The following is a 24798-nucleotide window of genomic DNA, read 5'->3' on the forward strand; positions in this document are numbered from 1 at the left end:
TCCCAGATCACAATGACCCATCACCAATGAGTAATTTTCAGAACTGGTCCACGGGCTACTCAGCTGTTCTTAGGGAACTATCAGGTGCCTGCAAGCGCTATGTTGGTGAGCCCAGATTTACACATTTGTAACAATACTGACTTGTCCAGTCTTTTATAAGGCCCTAATTTGAATTTCAATGGATTCTTGTGACTTTAAGGAGGAGAACAAATCTTAACATCTATTTAAAAAAGGAAGGTTAAGATCCAAACCTGCAGGTGCTCATAGTGGGGTCAAGCACTGCCAGTTTCCATAATATCACAATCTCATCGCACATGCTGGCACAGGCATGAGCTGCTACCTCCGACTGCCCGTTGCTCCGTCCAATGTGTCCACTGGCACTACTGTGGGATGGAGACGTCCGAACACTATACCACCAGCTGATTATCTAAAACAAACATAAAATAAAGTGTGAACAGTTAAACAGGAGTTCCAAGCTGACATTTTTTCATGGTGAAAACACCGTAACCCTCGCCACTTTGTGCTTTATACTTTGCGGCCTCGAAATATTCTCTGATCCATTATCCCGGAATGCTCATTACAACAAACAAGGATGGGCAAAGCGCATTTTCGTTGTGGCTAGTGGAAGCTCTGTTACCATTTTGTCCGACAAAAAGTGAAATGCACTCATGTCCCCGCCAATTATTATCCCCAATTGCATATTGTTGTTAGTAGTGACCAGCAGAGCGCACTTTTTTCAGCCCTGGCGGCTCTTTTTTTGGTGTTACTGTGCTTCCCCCTAAAATGAATAGCACTCATGAGGCCGTAATCCATAATCCCCAATCCCATATTGCTGCAAGCAGGGCCTGGCAAATGCACATTCCTAAAATGAAACGCATGGTTGTAGCCACGATCCATTATCTCTAGTCTACTATTACTAAATTCAGTGGCCAAAGCAGTGCATTTTTAGGGGGATCGGGCTGCTGAAGCATGCCAAAGTGTCTCGCCTAAAATGATCGGCAGTGTTTTGGCCGCGATCATTATCCCAGTCAAATATTGCTGGGAGCTGGATCTGTTCTTTTCCGCCTAAAATAAACAGCACCTGAGTACGTAATTAACAGTACAATTACATTTTTATTAAACATGTATTGTTGGTGTGACCTCTGCAAAAAAGCTAGTCTACATTCGGTAAATGCTCCAAAATATATAATTTTATATTTCTTGGGCTGTCACATCTGTAGGGCAGCAGCATCCAGCCTCTTATCTCGCTCATCCAAGGGACCCAAACTTTCCAGTGTGCTCCCCGTCGTTTCCAGGTCCTCCTACTGATTAGACTTGTTGAAACAACTCTCCAGGGAGATGCCCAGGAGGCATCAAAACTGAAGGCCCATGCTACCACTATTGGGTTCTCCCAGGAATAAGCAGTAAACGCTTACTCTAGTCCCTCCCTGATGAATGAGCTTCTCACCCCATGTTTAAGGGAGAGCCCAGACACCCTGCGGTAAAAACTAGTTTTAGCAGAAAGTCTAAAGGAAGGCAAAGATGGTAATAATAGGGAAGAAAGTGCGGTGGGGAGATATGGAGAAGTTCAAGCCTGAGCAACCACAAAGGATGGATTAAAATTGCAGTTATCTAGGCACTCAAGCACTGGTCCTTCTTATTGAAAAGTAACGAGCAGACGCAAGACTGTCAAAATTTCTGTCCCGACCAACAGCAATACAAATCAATGAATTACCTGTTCATAAATCAGGCACTGCTCAGTCACTATCTCCAGAAGCGGTGCAGCGTTGCTGTCTCGTCTCTTGAACATCTCCCTCACAATCGAGAGAAGGTTCCAAATGCCTTCTGGCTCGCGGCCTCTTAATGGTCTCAACAGACAGGCCCATTCAGCAGCGGCTGGTGGCTCAGTGGACGACAGAGACATTGAATTTACGTCACTGTGGACAGAAACATGAACACAAACACAATGAACAGAGGTTGTCAAAGTTCTGCATGGTGTTGCAAAGTCTGATAATCATTTTTTACAGTTATATGTAATCTTGAAATGAATCTGCGATATTTAACACTTGTATTAAATTTGATAGGCTTGTGTTTTAAATAAAAAACCTGAAGACGACAGGTGAAGGCCCGCAGAACTTATGCAGTGTCTTTTTGATGTTGTCACTGAGAGTTGACTCATCCAAATACCAAGTGCTCTGATCAGAAGCTGATGGTCCAGCTGTCGGATCTATAAAGACACAAAGATAAGAAAACTTTTTTATGCAGATTGTCCCCATATATTCCTCTCCAATAGCTTGTAAGTATACATGGTGAAAAGCTGAGAAAGTCATTTACCTGGAGCTCCACATAAAGTGTTGATGGCAGCAGACTGAGACGATAAGAGCTCATCAAGTAGTCGTTGGGCTGTTGGTAAAATCTGTAAAGAGAAGCCAGTATATTACGTGTGAGTTTGGTGGGGAAAATTCTCTTTCTGTGAAAACAAAACACAAGATGAGTAACTTGATAAATCTTAGTAGGGTGGTGAATTATTACTACTCTCCGGTCTCCCGAAGTCCAAAATCAAGAGCCTTCAGCAGGTACAAAATGCTGCAGCGAGGCTTTTAACTAAGACAAGAAAATTTGATCATATTACCCTGATTTTAGCTAACCTGTATTGGCTCCCTGTTAGCTTAAGATGTGATTTTAAGGTTCTGTTGGTAGTATACAAAATCATGCATGGACTTGCTCCCTCATATCTTTCAGATTTAATTTCCCCTTAAAGTCCGGAGCCTTCGCTCTGAAAATGCTCGTCTACTAATGATCCCAAGAGCCAAGAAGAGATCCGCAGGTTCGAGAGCGTTCTCCATTCGGGCACCGGTGCTGTGGAATGCTCTGCCCTGAGATTCGATCTGCAACCTCAATGGAAATGTTTAAATCTAAGCTTAAAACACACTTCTATTCTATAGCATATGAATAACCTATATTTTATTTTGACAATATCTGTGTATTATCTGCCCTCGTGTAGGTTTTAGATCAGGGGATGGTGTCATAATAGTCAATGGTTTGCAATATTCTGTGGTCTGTACAGCCCTTTGAGACTATTTGTGATTAAGGGCTGTACAATTAAACATGACTTGACTACTTAAACAGACACAAACTCATTTTACAGGTACATAATAATTTTTCTCTAAATATACCTCCATCCCAAGCTTGTGTAAAAAATATTCTTATCATTATTGTTCAGGGTTCGTACTCCTTTTTCATGGCCAAATTCAAACCCTTTGAAGTATTTTTAAGGCAAATTTTCCTATGTCTGCAGTAAAATTAAAAGAAAAAAACCCTGTGTGAATCATATTATTATCATAGTATTTTGCAGAGCCGCAAATATATCTGCAATTTACATATGCAATTTTTAATCTTGCATGTGTATTTATCAAAACATATGATTTTTAGATCTTGAGTAAATCGCAAATATATTTGTTTTTGAGACAAATTTCTCCTTAAATAGGTGTTGGGTAAAATTAAAAGTAATATGTACATTTTCAGTCGCAGGAATTTCTTAACATTACATACCAAAGGGAAACAATGCCTTCATTTTTTGCATGGCCCATAATAAATTCGTAATCCTTGCACTAAAACACAAACATGGTTCCCTGTTTAGGTTTAGCATGCACCTGTTCTCTTGGGCGCGACATGTAGGGGGAGATGACTATTTATATGACAATGCCGTACAAACTAATGCGCACTGCCGTTAATCCCAAGGCAAAGAGAAATACATGGTAAAGCAAAGCCACCAGAGCAGTGTCGGAGACATTTTCAAACAGAATGGTTGAAAAACAGGGCAACAATTTGAAGCATTGACAAGCACGTCACCCAAAATTCAAGTACTATTCAATCTTTGAAAACACAACATTTAAAACCAAGCATTTTCAAGGATCTTGATCACCCTTGTAGTTATTTTTCTCGCTTAAATTTTGAATATCGTTAGGATCGAAACAAATTACTCTTTACTGCAATTAATAAACGAACTTGCCTCCACCATAAATCTATTTTTTTGAAGGATGCTAGAATTTCATACACTGATAAAAATTAAATTGTTATTACTTGAGTTCTTTTGAGTTCTGATATAAATTCAAATCCCAAGAAAATTGAATCAATGAACCAGGCCGATGGAAATAACATACAATTTTTTAACAGAGAATTAATGATAGGAAAAAGGAGGGGGGGAGGGACGCCGGAGATTATAGGACTTTTCGACCGCTGAAAGTTACTAGCACAAAAATGAAATGAAATGATCTGCATTTATATAGCGCTTTTCAAGTCAATGACTTCCCAAAGCGCTTTGCAATGTGCTCCACATTTCCCAATAGCGGCCTTGCAGCCATGTAAGGCGCTAACCTAGAAAGTTTCCTGCTATGATGCATGTCGATTTGGGGAGATTTCCTTGTACAAAAAAAAAAAATGCTCATTCCAAGAACCGGCGCAACATGGTGTTGAATTTGAAACCGTCCTCTTGCGTGTTGTTGCGGAGAGATTTGGTTTCGTGCTTCGGTTGGCCGCAACGTTTGGCCCATGTGCTGAACTTAAGGCCGCAATGCAGGCCTGCACAACCACATCAAGCACCCGACATTCGGGGCAGTTAATAAAAGAGCTAACTATCGATCAGTTCCTCTTTATATTGGACCACATCATGTCTCTATGGGTGTGGTCTTAGATATCTGATCATGCCTCTATGGGTGTGGGCTTATATATCTGATACTCACAGTATCAGGTCATTGAAGTTGCAAAACTTGTTAGAAAGCCAACTAAGTGAGAAATTTGAGTAATGTTCTGCATTTAAGAATGCCCCTCCCATCGACATTATTACGTATGGTGAAAAAATTTTATCAATACATGGCCATGGATGTTTTAATTACATTCAAAACTTTATGTTTTTCAGATTTCCTTATGGTACATGGTGAATTGGTACGTTCAGGAACTGTCCAAAAGGGGACGCAGTCGTTCTATCCATTCCAAAGTTCTGAGTTACTTGGAAGTGAATTTTGTGCTGGGCTTATTTGCTCTACACCCTTAGAAATCCTGATTATTATTAGTAGTAGTAGTATTGTTTTTACTATATTATTTTCATTATTATTATATTCATTTATATGTACCTGTTGAGGAAGCTCACTGATTAGATACTGAGCAAATTTCTGGAGCTGATCCCTCTGAAGTCTGGACAGAGACTCTGACACTGGGGCCCTCAGACAGACCGCTGAAGCCTAGATACAAAAACACAAACAAGAAAACTCATGAAACCCAGCATACGAGGAAAACTGGTTTCAATTTTCTTCTATTCAACTTACATTGTGGATCCTGAAGAGACACAGTGCAACCACATGGGAACACCATTTTGCCCCAGCACCACAGGTACAACTGCAGGAGGTAATGCGGCAGCGATCAAACATTACTGCCACATTGCAGGTTCCCTTAGACTGTGCGGAAGGGTTGGGCACAACAGTTGCACTTAGATGAAAACCTAAAAAAATAAGACAAAGGTAGTATTGTAGGACAGAAACATCTAAAACCCACTGCACAGTTTTCTGTGAATGTTGATAAAGTCTGGCAATTGAACACACCAATTTGCAGAGGGTCTTTCACAGCTCTGATTCGTTGATACTGCTCACCACGGTGAAACTCATCAGGACTTCCATTAGCCAGGCAAGAATACAACCTATAAGCAGAAAACACACAAAAAAGAAATTTAAATGTAATTGAAGCACCAACTTGGTGATGAGGCAGAATTTTAACTGGGAGCCCTAATACAGACTGTGTTTGGATTGATCTATTGTTGTATGGGCAGTCAAAAAGAACATACTGTATCTCCCATTCTAAGGAACATGAAGTAAGGATGCCATCTAGGACCACGCTTGGTCTCACTTCAACTAGACTTGAGAATTTAACACGAGAAAGTAAAAGTCTCTTTTACCAGATTTAACCATGGTGACATATCCTTGATAAAAGCAGCAGACCTTGAGTTTCTTCTCATTTTTATTGTGTTACAGAAAACATAAATGAGGTAAAACTGGTCTTCAGCATTTGGGCGTTAAGAGAACTTTGCAACAATTCACTAATGACCTCACCTGATATCTTCCTCGTTTTCAGGAAAGCTCCAGAATGCAATCCGCAGTTGGAGTTGCTCTGGCACAGGGGGATAAACCTTCTCCACAACCTCGAATGGGATGTGAAATGCTACTTGTTTGGCTGACAACTCCACCAAGGAAATTACCTGACAATCTGGAGAAATAATCAAACATGAGATTAGTCAAATTAGTAAATATTTTCTATACAATCGTTGTTAAAAGCTACAGTATTTGCCTATTTCCTGACTTGTTTTATTTATTCCCAAAGTTTGCATATATTTGCCGATCCACAAATATATCAGTGATTAACATGTGATTTTTAATCTTGTGTGTGCATTTATCAAGACTCTTGAGTAAATCACGAATCCATCCATCAATCCATTATCTGCACCGCCTATCCTCAGTATCTTCGGGCAGTGGGCAGGGGACACCCAGAACTGGTTGCCAGCCAGTCGCAGGGCACACAGAGACAGACAACTCATTCGCTCAGTCGCACCTAGGGACAATTTGAACTGGCCATTTGACCTGACATGTATGTTTTTAGGATGTGGGAGGAAACCCACGCAAGCACAAGGAGAACATGCAAACTCCTTACGGGGAGGCTGCGGTAGCTGTACTTGAACCCTGAACCTCTGGACCGTGGGGCTGCGCACTGAACAACAAGCCGCTAAATCATGAATGTATTGGTTTATTAGAGAAATCTCCCCATATAAGTTTTTGGTAAAGGAAGTTCTACTCATTACAATTTACCACTGGGAAACTTCCTTATTTTTTGCATGGCCCATAATAAATGGCCATAATTGATTCGTGATCCTTGCACTAATACACATTTAATAGTGACCCTTTAGGTGAGAATGCACCTATCCTCTTGTGAGCAACCCATGTGGGGCGATGGCGATTCATAGAACAATGCCATACAACTGATGCCAGAGAGGAGTGTCTGTGTCATTTTCAAGCAGACATGTTGAGAAACATGGCCAAACTTTCAAGCATTTACAAGTACTTCGCCCACGATTCCAACACTTTTCAATCCTTTAAAAGACAACACTAAAATTCAAGCATTTTCAAGGATTTCAAGCACCCGCACAAACGCTGTTTATTACATGTTTATCCTGGAGTGTCACGTTTAATTTCATGGGAAAAAATTGTCACTATGTTGGTTAATCAATTACTAGAAAGACAATTCTAAATCTAATAGTATAACTTTGAATTTTGACACCCTCCTGTTGGATTTTCTGTATCTTAGTGGTGTCTCAGTGTGATTAGACAATGTATGTTGAAGTAAAACCTTTGGAAGGGATGGATATGCAACAAACACAAAAAACATGAATAAAGCAATGCTAATTCATGATCAAAATTAACTTATTCAGTGCCAGACGTTTCTCTCAAATGGGAAGTGCGGGTGTTGGCCATTTTTTGCCATATTTTTGAAGGCCTACCGAAAACTCAGTTTTGTAGCTGTACAGGCATATGACATATCAAAAGAAAGTTTGAACCCTTATCTTTAATTATAAAAAAAATCTTTCTATCTCCTGAAAAAAGGATGCATTTCAAGCTTAACGTTGACGCTGGTGCTTTTGTTTTTGCATTTGTGATACCTCCAATAGCTAAACAATACTTTCCATAAACACAAGGTAAATTTCCTGCAAAATTACATGTTTTTGCAAGAACACTAAACTTATGCATGAAAGATGCATGAACTTTGCAAGAACTTTTCAGCACCCGATGTTCCTGGTGACGCATTCATACGATTTTGCCTACTCAGGGGGCGCCCACGCACTCTTAATCGCTGGATTGAGTAGAGGAAGCAAAGCAACACGAAGAAGTGGGGTATCCTTGATGTGTGGACAAAGAACTGATCATTGCTGCTCCTGCAATTTAGGGGTGATTTATCAAATCATTCCCAGAGACGTTCCACTTACTGAGCAGTAATACCAAAGCCTTTAAAATAGTTGTTTTATACGTTTTGGCATTTAGGGACAATGCTTCTGAAAAAAGTGCACGTTATGGCACTGAATCAGTTAACCGATATCTTGAAAAAAATTCCCCTGTCCAAGAACAAATGTTTTAATGAAAAAACAAGTTTGGGCACCAACCTTTTGTCTTCACAGAAGATGTCGGTCCAGCAGATTGTTTCCTCCATCCCCTCCAGTTTTGACAGAGGCTCTCAACTTCAGAAATGAAGGAGCACAAAGAGTCCTCCTCAAAGCGATCAGAATCTTCAAATGAGAACCTCTCCCCATCCTCCCACTCGGCAAACATCAGCTCCATGACGTCAGATTTGACTTTTCATATGCCCATGGCTCTTTGATTTCCACTGTTTCCGATGTAATTGTTTGGTTTGTTGTTGTTTACTTTGCAAAAATTGGAGGAGGGGGAGGGGCGATTTCAATATACAGTTTAAGACGGCGCTCTCCAAACGGAAAAATACAGCTGTAGCACAATATAACGAACATCTATGGTACAAAAAATATTAGTCGGACTGGATTCAGATCAAAGCAGTAACTTTGTTATTACGATAGTCATCAAAGAACACCTTAAAATCGGTGCATCGAATGAGATTCTACGCGTTGTTATTGTTCATTAGCAAGTTGTTTGTGTACCCTTTAGGGATTTAGTGCTGGTAGATTCAGACCATTACGATAAAACCTTTTCGTTCTTCATTCCTCATTTGAAAGAATACGTTCATCTTTTGAAAATAACTCCATATTGCTAATCCATCCAGATATCCTTTAGCAAGAAAAATATGCTAGGCTTTTCCACCAGATGATCGTCAATAATGTATATTTTTCTTCTCTTTTCTTCTGTTTTTTCCTCCCTCGTCTTCTTCCTCGCCTTCTTTTTCTCATTACCGCCACCGTACGAAATATTTTTGTATGACACACAGCAAGACACGATCCGTGGATAAACAATTTGTGACGCGCATGCTCAGATTCTTTGTCAATCTTGGATTGTGAACTACGGCAACCCCACAAAGACCAAACTTGAGAGTAAATTTTGTGCAAACGCAAAATTGAAAAAAATAATTAAATTTAAAAAAAGATAATATATAAATGGGTCAGGAGTTAGATAAACATTTGGTCTGTGTACTATTTGTTTATTCTATTTGTGTTTTGAAAATGTTAAAAAATAAGGTATATTTTTATAGATTTTTTAAAACACATCGGAAAAACACTGTGAAGACCCTTAAGAAATGATCAAGTTTATGGAGTATTCTCCAAAATTACTCAAATATTTTAACATTTCCATTTTTTTCCATTTCAGGGCCAAAAACATAATCGAGCTAAGCGGCTGCTTAGGGCCCCGCAAATACTAGGAGTAGGAGCCCCCCCAAGAGTGGGTAACTTTTTTGGTGCCGACATTGTCCCCATTGTCACTTTGTGTGTCCTCTCAAAAATACTTCTACAGAAATACACCAAAAATACTACACAATAACTACAAAACTAGATATCAAATAAAGTGCTTGATAACAGGGACCATATATATTATTTTGCTGCCATTCTAAAAATAAAAAAAATAGTATAGAATGACTACAAAAATACTACTACAGGTATACTATATTATAAAATACTACTGCAGAATCATTCACTCCGAAAATACTACTATTGAAATACTACAAAAAAATCTACAAAAATTCTACTAAATTACTGCTTTGGAAATACATCAGTTATACTTCTACTGAAATAAAAAAATATAAATACACAATACTATAGTATAAAAAACTACTACAGAAAAATTACTATAAAAATACTACTACAAGATGTTTACAACAGAAATACTGCAAATTACACCTAGAGCGCTACTACAAAAGATCTCCTATGTAAATATCACAAAAATACTACAAAATTAAAACTACAGTAACACTTTACTACAAAAACACTACAGATATACAACAAACATTCTTACGTGGAAATACTACAAAATACAACAGAGATAGTACACAAATACTAAAAAAAAGTATACTACAGTAATACTACGAAAATACTATCATCATTAAACTACTGTAATAACAAAAAAAATACTACGAAAATACGACAGATATACAAAAAAAATCTACCTTTGAAATACAACAAAAGTACTACAGAAATACTAAAGAAATACTACTATGGAAATACTACATAAAATACTGCAGAAATACTACAAAAATAGTACAAAAATAAAACTACGGTAACACCTCAAAAAACTACAGAACTTCAATAAAATCTGACTTCAGAAACACAAAAAAAGCCTTAAAAAAGATACAGGAATACGTCATAACTAAACAAACAGGAACCTGATATACTATTTTGCCAATTGTGGTCGTTTCAAAACCAATTTGATAAAACTAATGTATTTAAAAGGAAGTATAATATATCACATGCGGCCCCCGACTACAAACAAGTGTGCAACCCTGGAGTAGAACATTGAATTTGTTACAGTAGGTACGCAATTTTTTAAGTAATATGGGGCCCCAAATCTAATTTTGCTTAGGGTCCTGTTTTTACTACTTGGCGGAGCTAAATAACCAGGGTTGGGTAGGGTTACTTTAACTTGATTACTTTCAATTACTTTTGGATTACTCCAATCCCAAATATGCTAATTAAAGACAAAATAAACTAAATATGAATGCAATTATGACTCACAACACGTGGTAAGCTTTCTCTCCTGGCTTTGATCTCTTTGATCTCCGGCAAAACTAACATCAAATGCAACAGAAACAAAATGAAAATAAATCCAAACAGCTTGCCAACATCATTTTTGCCGTTCCATGTATTCCGTTACTCCCCAAGCCTGCACAAAATTGAGTCATTTTATTCATATTTAGTTTATTTTGTCTTTTATTAGCATATTTAGTATTGGAGTAATCCAAAAGTAATTGAAAGTAATCAAGTTAAAGTAACCCTACCCAACCCTGTAAATAACACACAGTGTCCCACTTAAGATTAAAAAAACACTGATTTCGGGAATTATTTTTTAAATCATTTTATGCGTCTTGTGATTTATTAATGAAAATAAACCGTGTTTTTTAAACACTAATATTAGTATTATGATTTTAGCAGAGGGTGGCCACGCAAAGGACGCCTCCTCACAGTGTTGGATCGCGGCCTGCAGGCGGCTGTTCCTTCCCTTCCATTCACCTTCATTTACACAGTAAATAAACCATGGAGGGTTGACTCCGGATTTCGTCATCGAATCCGAAAAAAAACCCAGTTCGGATTGAAGAACGCCGTTCGCTGGGATCGATCACATTCGGAAATCGGATCTTCGCCGTTTGGATCTGTTAAACGAGAGTAAGATGAAGCGGGTAGCTGTGGTTACCAGACACAATGGCCTTGTAGCCCCGCTGGGTAACAACAACTCTGGAGCTTCAAGCATCATCTCGCTACCTCAAAGGAGATCTGTGAACATATCCACCTCCAACGACATCTTTTCCATCGAAGGAAAGGAGTGTTTATCGAATATTAAGACCCCGATCGTTAAATCGGAGCTGGTTTGCAAGTGGACGGGCCGACTGTCGTCAAGATCGAGGTTCGAGAGGACGGCTCCGTTTGTCTGCAACCAAAGTTTTAGCTCCATGCACGATTTGGTAGACCACGTCACCGCCGAGCATGTAGCATCGGGGCTCGACAGCATCAGTCATGTGTGCATGTGGAACGATTGCACACGAGAAGGGAAAGCGTTTAAAGCCAAATATAAACTTATCAACCATATTCGTGTGCACACCGGGGAGAAACCCTTTCTGTGTGCGTTTCCCAGCTGCGGAAAGATGTTTGCACGATCGGAGAACCTCAAGATCCATACTCGCACGCACACTGGTAGGATAAACGAATATGTTCTATTTGATTCACGCGAAAACATCGGGCTTTAAAACATAAATCGCATTCCCAATGTGTCCTAGCTGCAACCGGGAGATCTGGGTTGCACTCACTGTGGTTGTAGCTCAATATTCAGGCTTGAAATTTTTTACTAATGCTTGAATTTTAATGTCGTGTTTTCAAGGATGGAAAAGTGCTTCATTTTTAGCCTTGTTTCTCAACAAGTCTGCCTAAAAATGACTCCGGTCTCTGGTGGCTTTGCTTTGTCATTGCCTGTCTTTTTCCCTATGATTAACGGCATCTGGTACAAGTTTGTATGACATTGAAATAGCTCAAAAGGTTGTGGGTTCAATTGCAAGTTGTGGCTGTAAAAATTATGGGATTAGGCTTTTGTTGGCGCAACCAAAACCTTAATCGTAGTGTTTCTATCTTCTTGAATTGGGATACTACACACAACTCTGTGTGTCAAATGAAGGATGCTTGGGATGTGACAAAGAAGACAAGGAACTAGCAAGGAACCAAGGGAAAGGAATACTAATAAAGGTAGGAGGACAATAGAGAGAGCCACAAAAAACAACATGGGTGCAGGGTCGTGCCAGTGTCAATAACATTGTGGTTTGATATGTACACATATATGCCAAATTAGGTTTTTGTAACGTAACCCCCGCGACAAACAAGGCTTCAGCTGTGTACATTATAGGTGGGTAATGAATAACCCCTGATAGCGTTCGATTCCCAGCTCCTCCATGTTATACGTTGAGGGGTCCTTGGGCAAGACACTGAACCCCTAATGCCCCCGATAGCAGGTAGTTGCCTTGCATGGCTGACGCTGCTATCGGTTAGTTAGTGTGTAAAAGGGAATAGTATGAAGCACATTGTAAAGCGCTTTTGGAGGTCTTCATTGGATTGAAAAGCGCCATATAAATGCAGATTTACATTACATTGTCATATGAAGCATCATCGCCCCCTACGGGTCGTGGCCAAGAGGACAGGTGCATGTTACACCTAAACAGGGCCCTATAAAATGTGTATGAGAGCCAGGATTATGTATCAATTATGGACGTTTATAATAGGCCATGCAAATAAATAAATGTTGTGTTTCTCCATTGGAAATTGTAAAATATTTACATGCATATTGTTCAGATCCACAAATATATTTGCGATTTCCACAAAATCTAACAAACACAGCTTGATAAGTACATATGCAAGATTAAAATCACAAATGTGAATTGCAGATATATTAGTGGCTCTGCAAAATACGTGATTCACACCGGATTTCTTCTTTTAATGGTACTGGAGTAATTTAGCAAATTGGCTTTGAAAGTCCTTGGAAAGGTGCTTGAATTTGGCCAGGTAAAAGGTGTTCAAAGCTTGAATATTTGGACAAATGTTTGACAAGTAGTCGAAAAAGCATGTTGATGTCTGTTCACATCACGAAAGCTCTTCCAACTGTTTATTAATTTCTAGAATCTATTGTATTTAGAGCCACAAGCGTCAAATTAATTGATTATGATTTATTTCCCTGTGTTACATTCACATTTATAATCATAATTTTTTAAAAGAAGTTCCTCCGACGACAGCAGTGGTCAGCAACCCCTGGCCGCGGACATGTACCGGGCCAGTCTGAAAGAAAGAAAAGTTGGCTTTTTTTAAGCATCTTTTTTCTACCATTGTAGATTTATGGTGGTATATTACCGTATTTGAGCAGTGATTGAAAACTTCGCAGATTGCATTTGCATAGCATCAGACCCTGCAACCCGGATCGCAGTGGTGAGAGCACTGAATCTAAACACTAGCTCACTAGGAAAGGACTGTAGATGCCATCCTCACACTACTTTATAATCACGCTATTACGATGGTGAATGTGTGGGGCATTGCTTCTTGACAACGTAAACTATAATCACAATACCCAAATCAAATTTACAATGTATTTATTTAATGTCCTCCAAAGTCCGATTCCTCATCAGATACAACAAAGAGTTGTTTCCCTTGTCGGGATTTTTTGCGTTTATTTATATCTTTTAGGGCGACTAGAGAATGTTGGAGCATTCTTCTCTGGTGCCATAAGTAAAAATCGTCTGATTAGGTATCTGATGCCTTTTCCTATGTCATATGCATCCCTTGTGCTGTAGTGATTTCACATTGGATTAGGAATTATTGTTATTGTTCTCATTACTAATGTCATGTTTGGGCTGGGCCGCGAGTATATTGTCAAAAATAAAACTCGTCCGTGGTAGAAAAAAGGTTGGGGACCACTGGACTACAATACTGTCTCAGATATTTACAATATCGTGTGAAAATTGTTTTATGTGTTATGCAATTAAATTGAAATTGCAAAAGGAATCTGTAAGTATATAACATTAGTTGGGAAATGTGATTTACACAAGTACACGTCATTAAATCACAATGTTACTGAATACAGAACTCAATGACACCATGCAAATCTATGAAGTAGGCGATACCCTGAAAAGTGAACTACGTTATAGCAAGTGTTCTCAGTAATCTTCTGAAAACTTTCATCAGGATGACTCAAATCAAATTATGACCCGTGAAGCGTTCTATTGATCAAATCGACACGAAAGAATAAATGAATTTTCTTCCTACGCATGTTCGTTCTATTATCAGGTTGTGAGATGGACATAGAAGCTACGATGAGCAATATCTCAGAAGCTTTATTACAGAATATTCCAGCAACAAGCTACAAGACAATGGCTTTAGGATTCACTAGTGGGAGTCAGAAGAGTGTATGAAATAATAAACCATACAATAATGATTATATACAGGCAGTGACATATTTTGTTATTGGAACACCACCTACTTAGCCGTTTCAGAACAGATCAAATTTATATCATCTGCTCTATCAGATGATCTGTAAATATAATGTTACCAAGTTTGGTTTCTTATGTTGCAGGTGAGAAACCGTTCCAGTGCGAGTTTTGCGAGAGGCGTTTTGCCAACAGCAGCGACCGCAAGAAGCATTCCCAAGTCCACAGTTCTTCAAAACCTTATGACTGCAAAGCTCTGGGATGTACAAAGTCCTACACCCATCCAAGCTCTTTACGCAAGCACATGAAAATCCACATCAAATCATCGCCTACCTCGGATCCCTTCGACCTATTTGACTCAATCCATCAACACCAACGACCTCAGCCTCTCCTCGAACCACTTGACCTTAAAATTAACCGTTCGTCGCCGCCATTCAGCAATAAAAACACGCATTTTGACTTCGACGACGCCTCGTCCGAGAAATTGAATCACAAGCTTCAGACGGGTTCGCCTTCGTTGGCGATGCCTTTGGATCTATCCCTTTCAGGACTAAAGAGAGACCTTGCTCAGCAACAAAAACAACAGACACGTAGGACTCAACTGTCGGTCAACCCGGCAATACCCGAATTTTCAAACATTAAGGAATGGTACGTCTGTACCAGGAGAACTTCAACACCTAACTTTCCTCTTCCTCACCCGGATAACATCAAATCAGAACCAAACGATGAGGATTTTGTGACGTAATTTGGTCTGGAGTAGGACCTAGGGTTTTGGAGGTTGAGAGTGGGCCAGTAATGTCAAATTATTAACGGATTTTTGTGGAATTTTGCAGTTTTCCTGCAAGCTGTGGTACCTTGTTTTTTGTTAAAAAATGTCACTGATGTTGATTCCAGAGAAAACGCTAGCTAAACGTATTGTCTTTAAAACATTACGGGACACTATGCACACTGAAATTGTATGATAAAAAATATTTGTTTCCCTGCATTTTCTGTTTTGATAATTGATATTTAGGTTTCAATGATGTTTAGCTATTTTTTTTTATGTATAATTTGAAAATTTCATTGGAGTAGGGTTTCAAACTACGCCCCAGGTTATTTGTGTCCCAACAAGCATTTTTCAGAGGCCCTCAGCATATAATACAAATAAAATTGCTCTTAAAAATGTGTATCATAGACTTCACAGCTTTGATCTATCATTTTTTTCATAATCCAGTGCTTCTTCACTCTTCATATTTCGCGGCCTCAGTGCATCATAGGGTTAAAAGATATTTTGCGATTCATTATCCCCGATCACATATTGCTGCAGGCGGGGACCTGAAGAGCACACTTTTGTGGGGCCTGGTTCCTCTTATTTTGCTGTTTGCTTCATCCATCCATCCATTATCTCCACTGCTTATCCTCAGTAGGGTCACCGGGGTGCTGGAGCCCATTCCAGCTATCTTCGGGCAGTGGGCAGGTCACACCCTGAACTGGTTGCCAGCCAGTCGCAGGGCACACAGGGACAGACAATTCGCTCGCTCATTCACACCTAGGGACAATTTGGACCGGCTAATTAACGGCCAGAACTGTGCCGCACACGCGCTAACCATTGCGCCGCCGTGCTGCCCGCTGTTTGCTTCATTTCCGACTAAAATGAACTGCACTCGTGTAGCTGCGAACCATACTCCCCAATTGCATATGGTTGCTAGCAGGGATGGGGAAAAGGCACATTTGTCCGGAAACATGCCATTCTGGCCCGACGGAAAGTGAAATGCATGGTTATCGCCATAATCCATTATCCCCGACTATTGCTGAGAGCAAGGGGCTGGCAGAACGCATTTTTCTAAAAAGTGCCATTGTGATCGTCTTCCCCCCCCCCGTCCTAAAATAAATAGCGCCCATAGGGCCGTGATCCATTATCCACAATTAACTATTGCTGTAAGCAGTGACCTGGTCCCCGTTAACTACAATAACAAGCAAATACACTAACAATTGAAGCAGCACGGCGGCGCAGTGGTTAGCGCTTGTGCGGCACAGTTCATGTCATGGGAACCTCCTGCGTGGGTTCAAATCCAGCCCCGGACTTCCTGTGCGGAGTTTGTATGTTCTCCCAGTGCACTCCGGTTTCCTCCCACATTCCAAAAAACATGCATTTCAGGTGAATTGGCCGGTCAAAATTGTCCCTAGGTGTGAATGAGCGAGTGAGTTGTCTGTCCCCATGTGCCCTGCGATTGGCTGGCAACCAGTTCAGGGTGTCCACTGCCCGGAGATGGCTGGGATGGGCTCCAGCACCCCCGCGACCCTAATGAGGATAAGCAGTACGGCTAATGAGATGAGATGAGACACTAACAATTGATCACTCAAAGATTTATTTTCTAAAATCTATCATTGTTTTTAATTCTAAACTAACTTTTAAGAAAAAAAAAATTCAGTTTGTGTCAAAAAAACCAAGCAGAAAGAGTTTAGTGTGCTGATAAATTACACTTGGAGAAATAACTGGCCCTTTCCCCAACTCCTTTAGCCCTTTGAATCTTTCTGTGTGTGGCCCTCAAGGAAACCGGTTTGGGTGTAATGGATCATTGTATCTTAGAATATATTGTGAATGATACGAAAGTTTGGTCCCGAAGTCTTTGGAGAGTGTTTTATTTTCACACTTCTACCTTTTTAATAATTAAAATGATTTGATTGAAAACAGTGGGGATACAATTGGAAACATTCAGTCAATATTAAAGCTATTGTGCACTAATAAATACTAGTACATTCCACCTTGCCATTGAAAGTGACTGCAGGCTTAATAGAAACCAATCAAAATTGTCATTAAAATATAATTGCAACTGACGGCAGTGGAAACATTTCAATAAAGACCTAACAAGACCACAGTGCTAAAGGTGTGCGCTCATTTTATGCTAAAGCCATCTAACATTGGCAGTGGTCTGATGTTAGGTGTCCAAAAGTGGAGACTTTTGTTTATATGCTGTGTTAATATCAACAAAACTTGGTGTAAATGTGTGATAATGTTGTCAAATTAATATTACAATTGTCTATCACAAATAGATATTGTGGTACTCGAACCACAATGTATTTGAACAAATCGGTATTCGACCAAATGATTTAGGTAAGGTTTGCTTCAGTATTCAAATCAGAACTCAACACATTCAAACGTGTGGATTAGTCACACTAGCGGCCATCTTGGCTACCCGGGTAGCATCATTTCGAGAGATTATCAGTCCAACAACACGTCTTTGAAATTTATTGTGATTTAGTTTATTTTCTTGCTGCTGATAATGGTTCTCATAAATGTTAATGATTGAAGTAAAGGAAGAAAACAGTGAGATCAACAATCAAGCTGAAGAAGCACTGTTTATCAAAAGGTACAGTTAATGGTCGAATTTTGTTTCAGATTTTTATCTTTATTATGTTAACTCTTTACATAATAAATTATCGTTGTTTAGGTGCATCTTTTATGAGTATTTAGTGCAAGTGCTTACATTTAGCATGGACAGAGGGCATGTGGCCCCACCAATACCGACCATTCATTGTTTTGTCCCCAACAATATGATGTAATCACTTTAAAATGTGCTATGTCGCCACAGATGGCAAGACCATACCTATGCGTTTATTTTTGGGTGTTTTGAATGCCTAGAAATTTTTAAAATACAATTTCTTAGATGGTAAGTTGTTACTCAAACAATTTGCAGTTGGAAAACATATCCTGAATGGATTGTGGTTGAGTACCAAGGTATCACTGTAGTAAATTCCAATCGTTCTTGCAATGGTATATGGAATGCAGTTTCTGAAGTCACCATCCACCGAAACTACTATGTCGTACGCCATGTGTAAAGCATAATACCAGAGAAAAATACGAATGGGATGATATAAAAAAGACACACCAAGGAAAAGATAACAAAAATACTTAATCAAAATGGATTTATTAAATAAAAGCAAGAAAAAAATGAGGTTGGTGAAAGTCAAAGAGCAGCCAAGTGCACTTGCAAAAACGTAAGGAAGGACACAACTTGATCTCAATAAAAACTTCAACAAAAATGAACAAGCGAGCCCAACAAAGAGCAACAAAAGGCTCTGAAAAAGCCCAGGCACAACAGTACTCTCCCCTCAACGGAAGCCCCTTGGCAGTTCACCTGGTTTCGACAGATGTGCTGCTTGGTAAAAAATGAGAAGAGACAGATTCAGGGCCTAGAAACCAGCTGGCTTTCCTCCAGTTCAAAGTGCTTCGAGTTGTCCCAGTCTCAGTTCCTGGAAACCAAGAGTTCCCAGACGGTGTAAGTGGATCGCCATTCAACAGCCATGGTGGGAAAAACCATCAGCGGTGTCAAGATACTCGATTCTACCAGCTAATGAAGCAATGCGTAGATCACTCGGTAATCAGGGACCATAATAATCAGCACTTGACAGAATCTTGAATAGGGGTTCCAGTTTCTTGGAGAATGTTCTTCGGGATTCCATTAAGACAGAGCGTTTCTGTAACAGGTCCACACTATGGAGAGACAATGGTAATTTGGGTTGAGCTACAGCATTAGTCATCTAAAAAAACCTGTCCATGACTATGAAGATAAAGACTGATGCCTAGGGACACCAGCAGAAGTTACAACTGAACTTCTATGAAATCCCCCGTCTGCCCTTGTAGGGCCTCCAGAAATATTGACAATGAAAAAGGTCTGCTTTACGCTATTGTGTCAAGCCAGTGTCCCCTAAGTAGAACCTCAAAAATGCACAAATATCCTTCATAGCCCTCACAAGGAATCTGTGTGTTTTTTCTAATGCGTCCATGTTTGTCTTTACTGTGTCAATACCGGTTTGGTATAAGGTTCCTCTGTAGTCTCTTGAGGATGGGACATAGCGTTTGGCTAAGGTGATTGCAAAGAAGAGTTTAGCCTTTTGGATTGTAGGCAAGTGCATGAATCCTTCCTTATCTCCTTCGATCCAATGTCTCCACTCCTGAAGTGCCAGTACTACCGGCAACAGTTTAATACTAATTTCACATAATCGAGGGAATCTTTTCACTTAGCAGTGAATGTATATATCAATGTTAAGAGCAGAAATTTAGAGTAGACACTATGTGAAACCACTTTGTGCAAAACGTAGGTTTTGAGCAAACATTGGCTTTTAAATTATATTGTTCCATCTTTTTAGTTGTCCTCAGAAGAACATTTACACAAATATCTCAGTCAAAAACCTCAAGCGGGTTCGTCAGTGTCTTTCTCGGTTGTGGATTTCTCGAGTCCATTTAATCATGGTTTCCGGTGATCGATAAAGGAAAATGAGTTTTGAATAAAGCTCCTCTTCCAGTTCCAGCTCTGCAGTCTCACGCACCTGAAATACAACTTTTTTTAGTTAGCTAAAGATTAACGATATTTTGACGGTAAATCGTAAAAGACTGAATACCGACCAGGAATATATCCATACAAAGCTTCAGTATACGGTCGACACAAGGAAGCTCTTCGAACATGATGGAGTGAGAGATCTCACTGAAGAAACCTCGTACAAATTTTCCAATGACCAAGACCACAGACACGTATAAACCCATGATCCTAAGAAAGAGAACAACAAAGAAGAGTAAACCAAAAAATAAATACATACAATATCTAAAGAATCATCACAACATGTTACAGTGTAGTAAATTATTGTATAGACAGACTCATTAAATTGTAAAGATGCACTAAACGGAAAATTTGGGCTGAAAACGCAAAGCACTTGACTGAAAAGAACCCAAATGCGTGATGTTTCTCACACAAGCTTTTATTTTACAGGAAATGGGGAGTCATGCACGTTAGGCAGCGGTCTGGCGTGGAAAGACAGGAAGCCAGAGACCGACGAGATCGATACCAATTGCCCGAGCAGATATTGGACATATGGGGTCGATACCGGACAGGACGGGACAGACAGGATAGATATTGAAACAGGATATCAAAATTAAACAGGACAAACTAAACAGGAACGAAAATGGGAGAGAATAATTAAAAGGGCAAGAAATAGACGGGAACGAAACTGGAAACCGATTTTAAACAGGACAAAATAAACGGGAACAATACCGGACAGGAAATACCAACAGGGAAACAGGACCGAGTCAGAACCCACGTCTTACGGGGCAGAGGTTGGTTGCCGGACTGACAAAGGAAGAGTGAGAGCACTGAGCTTAAATAGAAGGAAAGCCAATCTGTCAACGAGCCAAAGCTGGTGCCACGTGCGCGGGGCCAATTGGGCGCCATGGCAACCGTGACAAAAACTGTCGGACAATAAAGTGATACAGAAGAATAAAACATAAACAACATAAGGTGAGTAAGGTTTTTAAGAATGATAGATAGCTTCTAACAGCTACAATGAACAGTCTCTCTTGCTCTTTTTTTTAAGTACTTTTCACATTTTTGGGGTATTTTAGCATTTTAGCTTCTAATGTACATGAGAGTTAATAGTGACTAGAAAACGGGAGAAAGGAAGTGATGATGAGGCAGGCGTCTCATACAATAAATGAGTCAGTTTCACTTGCATAATCACCTAAATAAAATTTATTATAATAGTACACGAAAATCTTGCCACACATAAACTAGCGCCACCCAATGGACTTCAAGGAAGAACGGACTGAGTGTTACACAAAAAGTATGTGTTACCGGATTAAAACCACTCAACTGGAGTAAGTTAGTTCTAAAACTTTAGCATGTAAACATTAGCCAAAATCCAGTTAGGCGGTGTCAAAAACATGAGGACCAGAGGGTCGCATGAAGTTTGGAGAAATAGTCTTGTTCGTATTTTGACGCCATTCTTCATTACTGTTCCTCTCGTGTGCTAAATGAAAAAAAGCAGCTATTTCGTTGACAAACCCACCCCCGAGTGACAGCCAGCTTCAAACGGCTCGCCTCACCTTTGATGTAAAATCATCACAGTTGTTCTTTTGGAGACAATTGTTTTATATTTATTTTTCTTCCCAAACCGAAATGAAAACATTCTATCAAAAAAAAAGGTTTTCTTACCCATATCCTGCCAGGAAGCCAAGACTGGGTGGACTGACTTTGTCGTTGAATATAACCATAGAGAGAACGCCGCAAGAGGAAGGCTCACAGCCCACAATGGCAATGTTCCACCACTCCTGCTTTACACTGCCGTTGAGTGAATTGTCACTCATCAGGGAGAGCGTTATGTTCTGGTAGCTTTCTTCTTTTTCTAATAGAAACAAACATTGTTCAATTAGTCTTTTTTTGTCTGCAGGGAGACTAGATAAATGGCAAATAAACAAGTAGAATAATCATTGAACAAGAATCTGGAGTCTTAGGAGGTTGTTTTTCCCCCCAATTTTTACGAGTCATTAGGTGACCAAACCCCCAAATTCCAACCCCTAATGCCGACCTCCAAGCAGGGAGGCAATGGGCCCAAATGTTGTTAGTCTTAGGTAGGACTTGAACCATGGCTTGAACCGGTAACCTCTCAATCTTGGTGTGGGCGCCCAACCCTAAGTCCACAGAGCTAGTGGGTCTTAGGACATCTAGTAAGTCATCTTCCATTTTGGCTTGCTTGGTTCAAATCCTCCATCCATTATATGGTCCTTTTATCCTCAGTAGGATCGCGGGGAGCCCATCTCAGCTTTTCTCGGGCAGTGGGCAGGGGACTCCCTATACTGGTTTCCAGCCAGTCACAGGGCACACACAGACATACAACTCACTCGCTCATTCACACCTAGGGCCAGATTTGGACCAGCCAATTAACTGGAGTACCTGGAAGCCCATGCAGGCATGGGGAGAACATGCAAACCCCACACGAGGAGGGCGGTAGCTGGACTTGAACCCTGAACCTCTGCAGCGTGGGACTGCGCTCCAACCACCCAGCCGCCGTGCCGCTAAATCACGAATGTATTCATTTCAAATCTCCCCATATAAGTTTTGGGTCAAGAAAGTTCTACTCATTACAATTTATTACGAGGAAACTACCTTATTTTTTTGCATGGCCCATAATAAATGGCCATAATTGATTTGTGATCCTTGCACTAATGGTAAATGGTCTCCATTTACATAGCGCTTTCAAGTCAATGAAGACCTCCCAAAGCGCTTTACAATGTGCTTCACACTTACCCATTCACACACATACCACACACCAATAGAGAGTCAGCCATGCAAGGCGCCTACCTGCTTATTGGGGGCATTAGGGATTCAGTGTCTTGCCTAAGTACACTTCAACATATAACACAGAGGAGCCAGGAATCGAATCTGCGACCTCTTGATCCCAAGACGTGCGCTCTACCTCCCGAGCTAATGCAATAGTGACCTTTTGGGTGAGAATGCACCTGTCCTCTTGTGAGCGACTCATATGGGGCAATGCCGAATCATAGAACAATACCATACAAACTGATGCCAGCTGCCGTTAACCTCTGCACCGCGGGGCTGCTCGCTAACCACCTAGCCCCCGTGCCACCTTGGTCCAGACCACTCAGCAAAAATAATAAAACTCAGAACAACAAAATTCTCGTGTTTTGTGAATTTATAAATACACGGGTAACTCAATTGTTTAAAAAGTAAGTTTATCTATCAACAATACTTCATATTTTTCTCACCTTCATATAGTTGAGCTGCTGGTTTGGCTTCTGCCCCGTTAGGGGCTCGGATATAATTTGGGAACATATTCGGAACATGCCTAGAAATCACACAAAATAAAATGTGGACAGATGCGGTAAAATTAACATTTATACAGTTATGATCATCATAGTAAAAAGCAAAACCTACACTGGCTTTGTGCTGTTGCCCAAAAGGAGAGAAGCGAGATCGGCCCTCACAGGGTTTCCAGGTTCCAGGTCGATTGAATGTTTGTCGAACGTGTGCTCCACAGTTCCTCCTTTTCCCAGGTCCCTATTAATTGAGAATTTAAAGATGAATTGGGGGAAAAAAAACGGCTGAAATTATATTTTTTTAAGGTACTAATGGAATTACATGATTATATTCTAAAAACACTTGGCAGCAACCAGTTACTTGGTTCAATTTGATCCATTTTTTGGGTTGTTTTACACAAAATCAACCAATTGTTTGTGTTGTTTTAAACAAAACGAGCTTGACTGTTTTGAACCACTTTTGAGGTGTATGTTTTAAAACAAAAGAACTCTATTTTTCACAAATTTCTTTAAAATTACACGATCTTTGGGGGTGCTTTCTCTTAAATTGTCATGATTACTGATGTGACTCACCTGTGCCCACTCATTTGGCGCCAACCGCCGCGGGTCCTGATCGGCTCCCTGTCACTATTTGAACCCACTCTTGTCTGTTCCCTGTTGTCAGTCCGTCTGCGAACCTCAGTGTATACTAGGCAAGTCTTTTTCGACCCTGACTCCCGCCTGTCCCGTTTTTGCTCCCGTCTGTCTCCGGCTACGACCTGTTTTGATCCTGACCGCGTTTGCTCTCCCATCCCGGCTAACGACCTCTTTTTGTCCCGACAACGTCTGCTCTCCCATTCTGGCTTACGACTCGTTTCTGACCCGACCACGTCTTGCTCTCCCAGTCCCAGCTACCAACCAATTTTCCGTCCCTGACACCGCCAGAAGATCCACTTCCGTGTTCGGATCACAATCCGAGTACGAGAGCGACTTGCTTCCCACGCCCAGCGAACACCGGATCGTGGGCGCAGCCCTTCCTCTCTCTTTTAATAAAAATGGTGGTAAACGTCACGCAATTGGGTCCTGTAACCATTCTGGTCCTGACGCCAATTGTTTGTGTTGTTCTAAACAAAATGAGCTTGACTGTTTTGAACCACTTTTGAGGGGTTTGTTTTAAAACAAAAGTCCTCTATTTTGCACAAATTTCTTTGGGGGTGTCGTTTGTTACTAAATGTAATGTATACATTTGAAGCAGGTTGTTTACATTAATATTGTATTTTTGGGGACAACGTTTTGGATTTTCAACAAAATCACCAAATTTTAGAAAAATTATATATACATTTATTAAGGGTGTTCTAAACAACATACAACCCTTTTCAGAAAATTGTTTTAAACAAAATACAACTGTTCTTGGAGCTATTTTAAATACACAAGTCTATTTTGTTGTGTACTTTAAACAATAACAATAAAACCATGAGACAAAAAAAGATTGTACAAAACCATGCATCTAACTGTGCTGGGTTGTTTCTGCAAAACATTACAGAATGTTGGGTCAAATCAAGTATTTGTCTACATTTGACCCAAACTTGGGT

General features: G+C 40.1%; 3 protein-coding genes across 4 annotated transcripts in view; 1 reads left to right on the forward strand and 2 right to left on the reverse strand.

The window, feature by feature from the left end:
- Positions 1-8899, reverse strand: part of zswim8 (zinc finger, SWIM-type containing 8) — a 29941-nt gene extending 21042 nt beyond the window's left edge. For both annotated transcript variants that reach the window (XM_088351357.1, XM_088351356.1), the window contains exons 1-9: positions 8177-8899; positions 6081-6234; positions 5577-5671; positions 5304-5476; positions 5112-5219; positions 2314-2395; positions 2086-2206; positions 1715-1916; positions 252-427 (exon numbers count right to left, since the gene is read on the reverse strand). In XM_088351357.1, coding sequence (XP_088207483.1) covers positions 252-427; positions 1715-1916; positions 2086-2206; positions 2314-2395; positions 5112-5219; positions 5304-5476; positions 5577-5671; positions 6081-6234; positions 8177-8351 — 1286 coding nt within the window. In that variant the 5' untranslated portion in view covers positions 8352-8899. The remainder of the gene's footprint in view (positions 1-251; positions 428-1714; positions 1917-2085; positions 2207-2313; positions 2396-5111; positions 5220-5303; positions 5477-5576; positions 5672-6080; positions 6235-8176) is intronic.
- Positions 8900-11150: 2251 nt separating this feature from the next.
- Positions 11151-15806, forward strand: LOC148354298 (uncharacterized). The gene is made up of 2 exons (XM_088351260.1): positions 11151-11875; positions 14787-15806. The coding sequence occupies exons 1-2, from the start codon at positions 11356-11358 to the stop codon at positions 15383-15385; spliced, it is 1119 nt and encodes a 372-aa protein (XP_088207386.1). The 5' UTR covers positions 11151-11355; the 3' UTR covers positions 15386-15806.
- A 2739-nt stretch (positions 15807-18545) lies between these two features.
- Positions 18546-24798, reverse strand: part of piezo1 (piezo type mechanosensitive ion channel component 1 (Er blood group)) — a 77429-nt gene continuing 71176 nt past the window's right edge. The window contains exons 50-54 of the mRNA XM_088352022.1: positions 23346-23468; positions 23177-23256; positions 21606-21795; positions 20027-20168; positions 18546-19950 (exon numbers count right to left, since the gene is read on the reverse strand). Of these exons, the coding sequence (XP_088208148.1) occupies positions 19828-19950; positions 20027-20168; positions 21606-21795; positions 23177-23256; positions 23346-23468 (658 nt within the window). The 3' untranslated portion in view covers positions 18546-19827. The remainder of the gene's footprint in view (positions 19951-20026; positions 20169-21605; positions 21796-23176; positions 23257-23345; positions 23469-24798) is intronic.

Source organism: Urocampus carinirostris, chromosome 13 (assembly GCF_059441175.1).
Source record: "Urocampus carinirostris isolate Australia breed hairy pipefish chromosome 13, RoL_Ucar_1.0, whole genome shotgun sequence".
NCBI classification, from domain to species: domain Eukaryota; kingdom Metazoa; phylum Chordata; class Actinopteri; order Syngnathiformes; family Syngnathidae; genus Urocampus; species Urocampus carinirostris.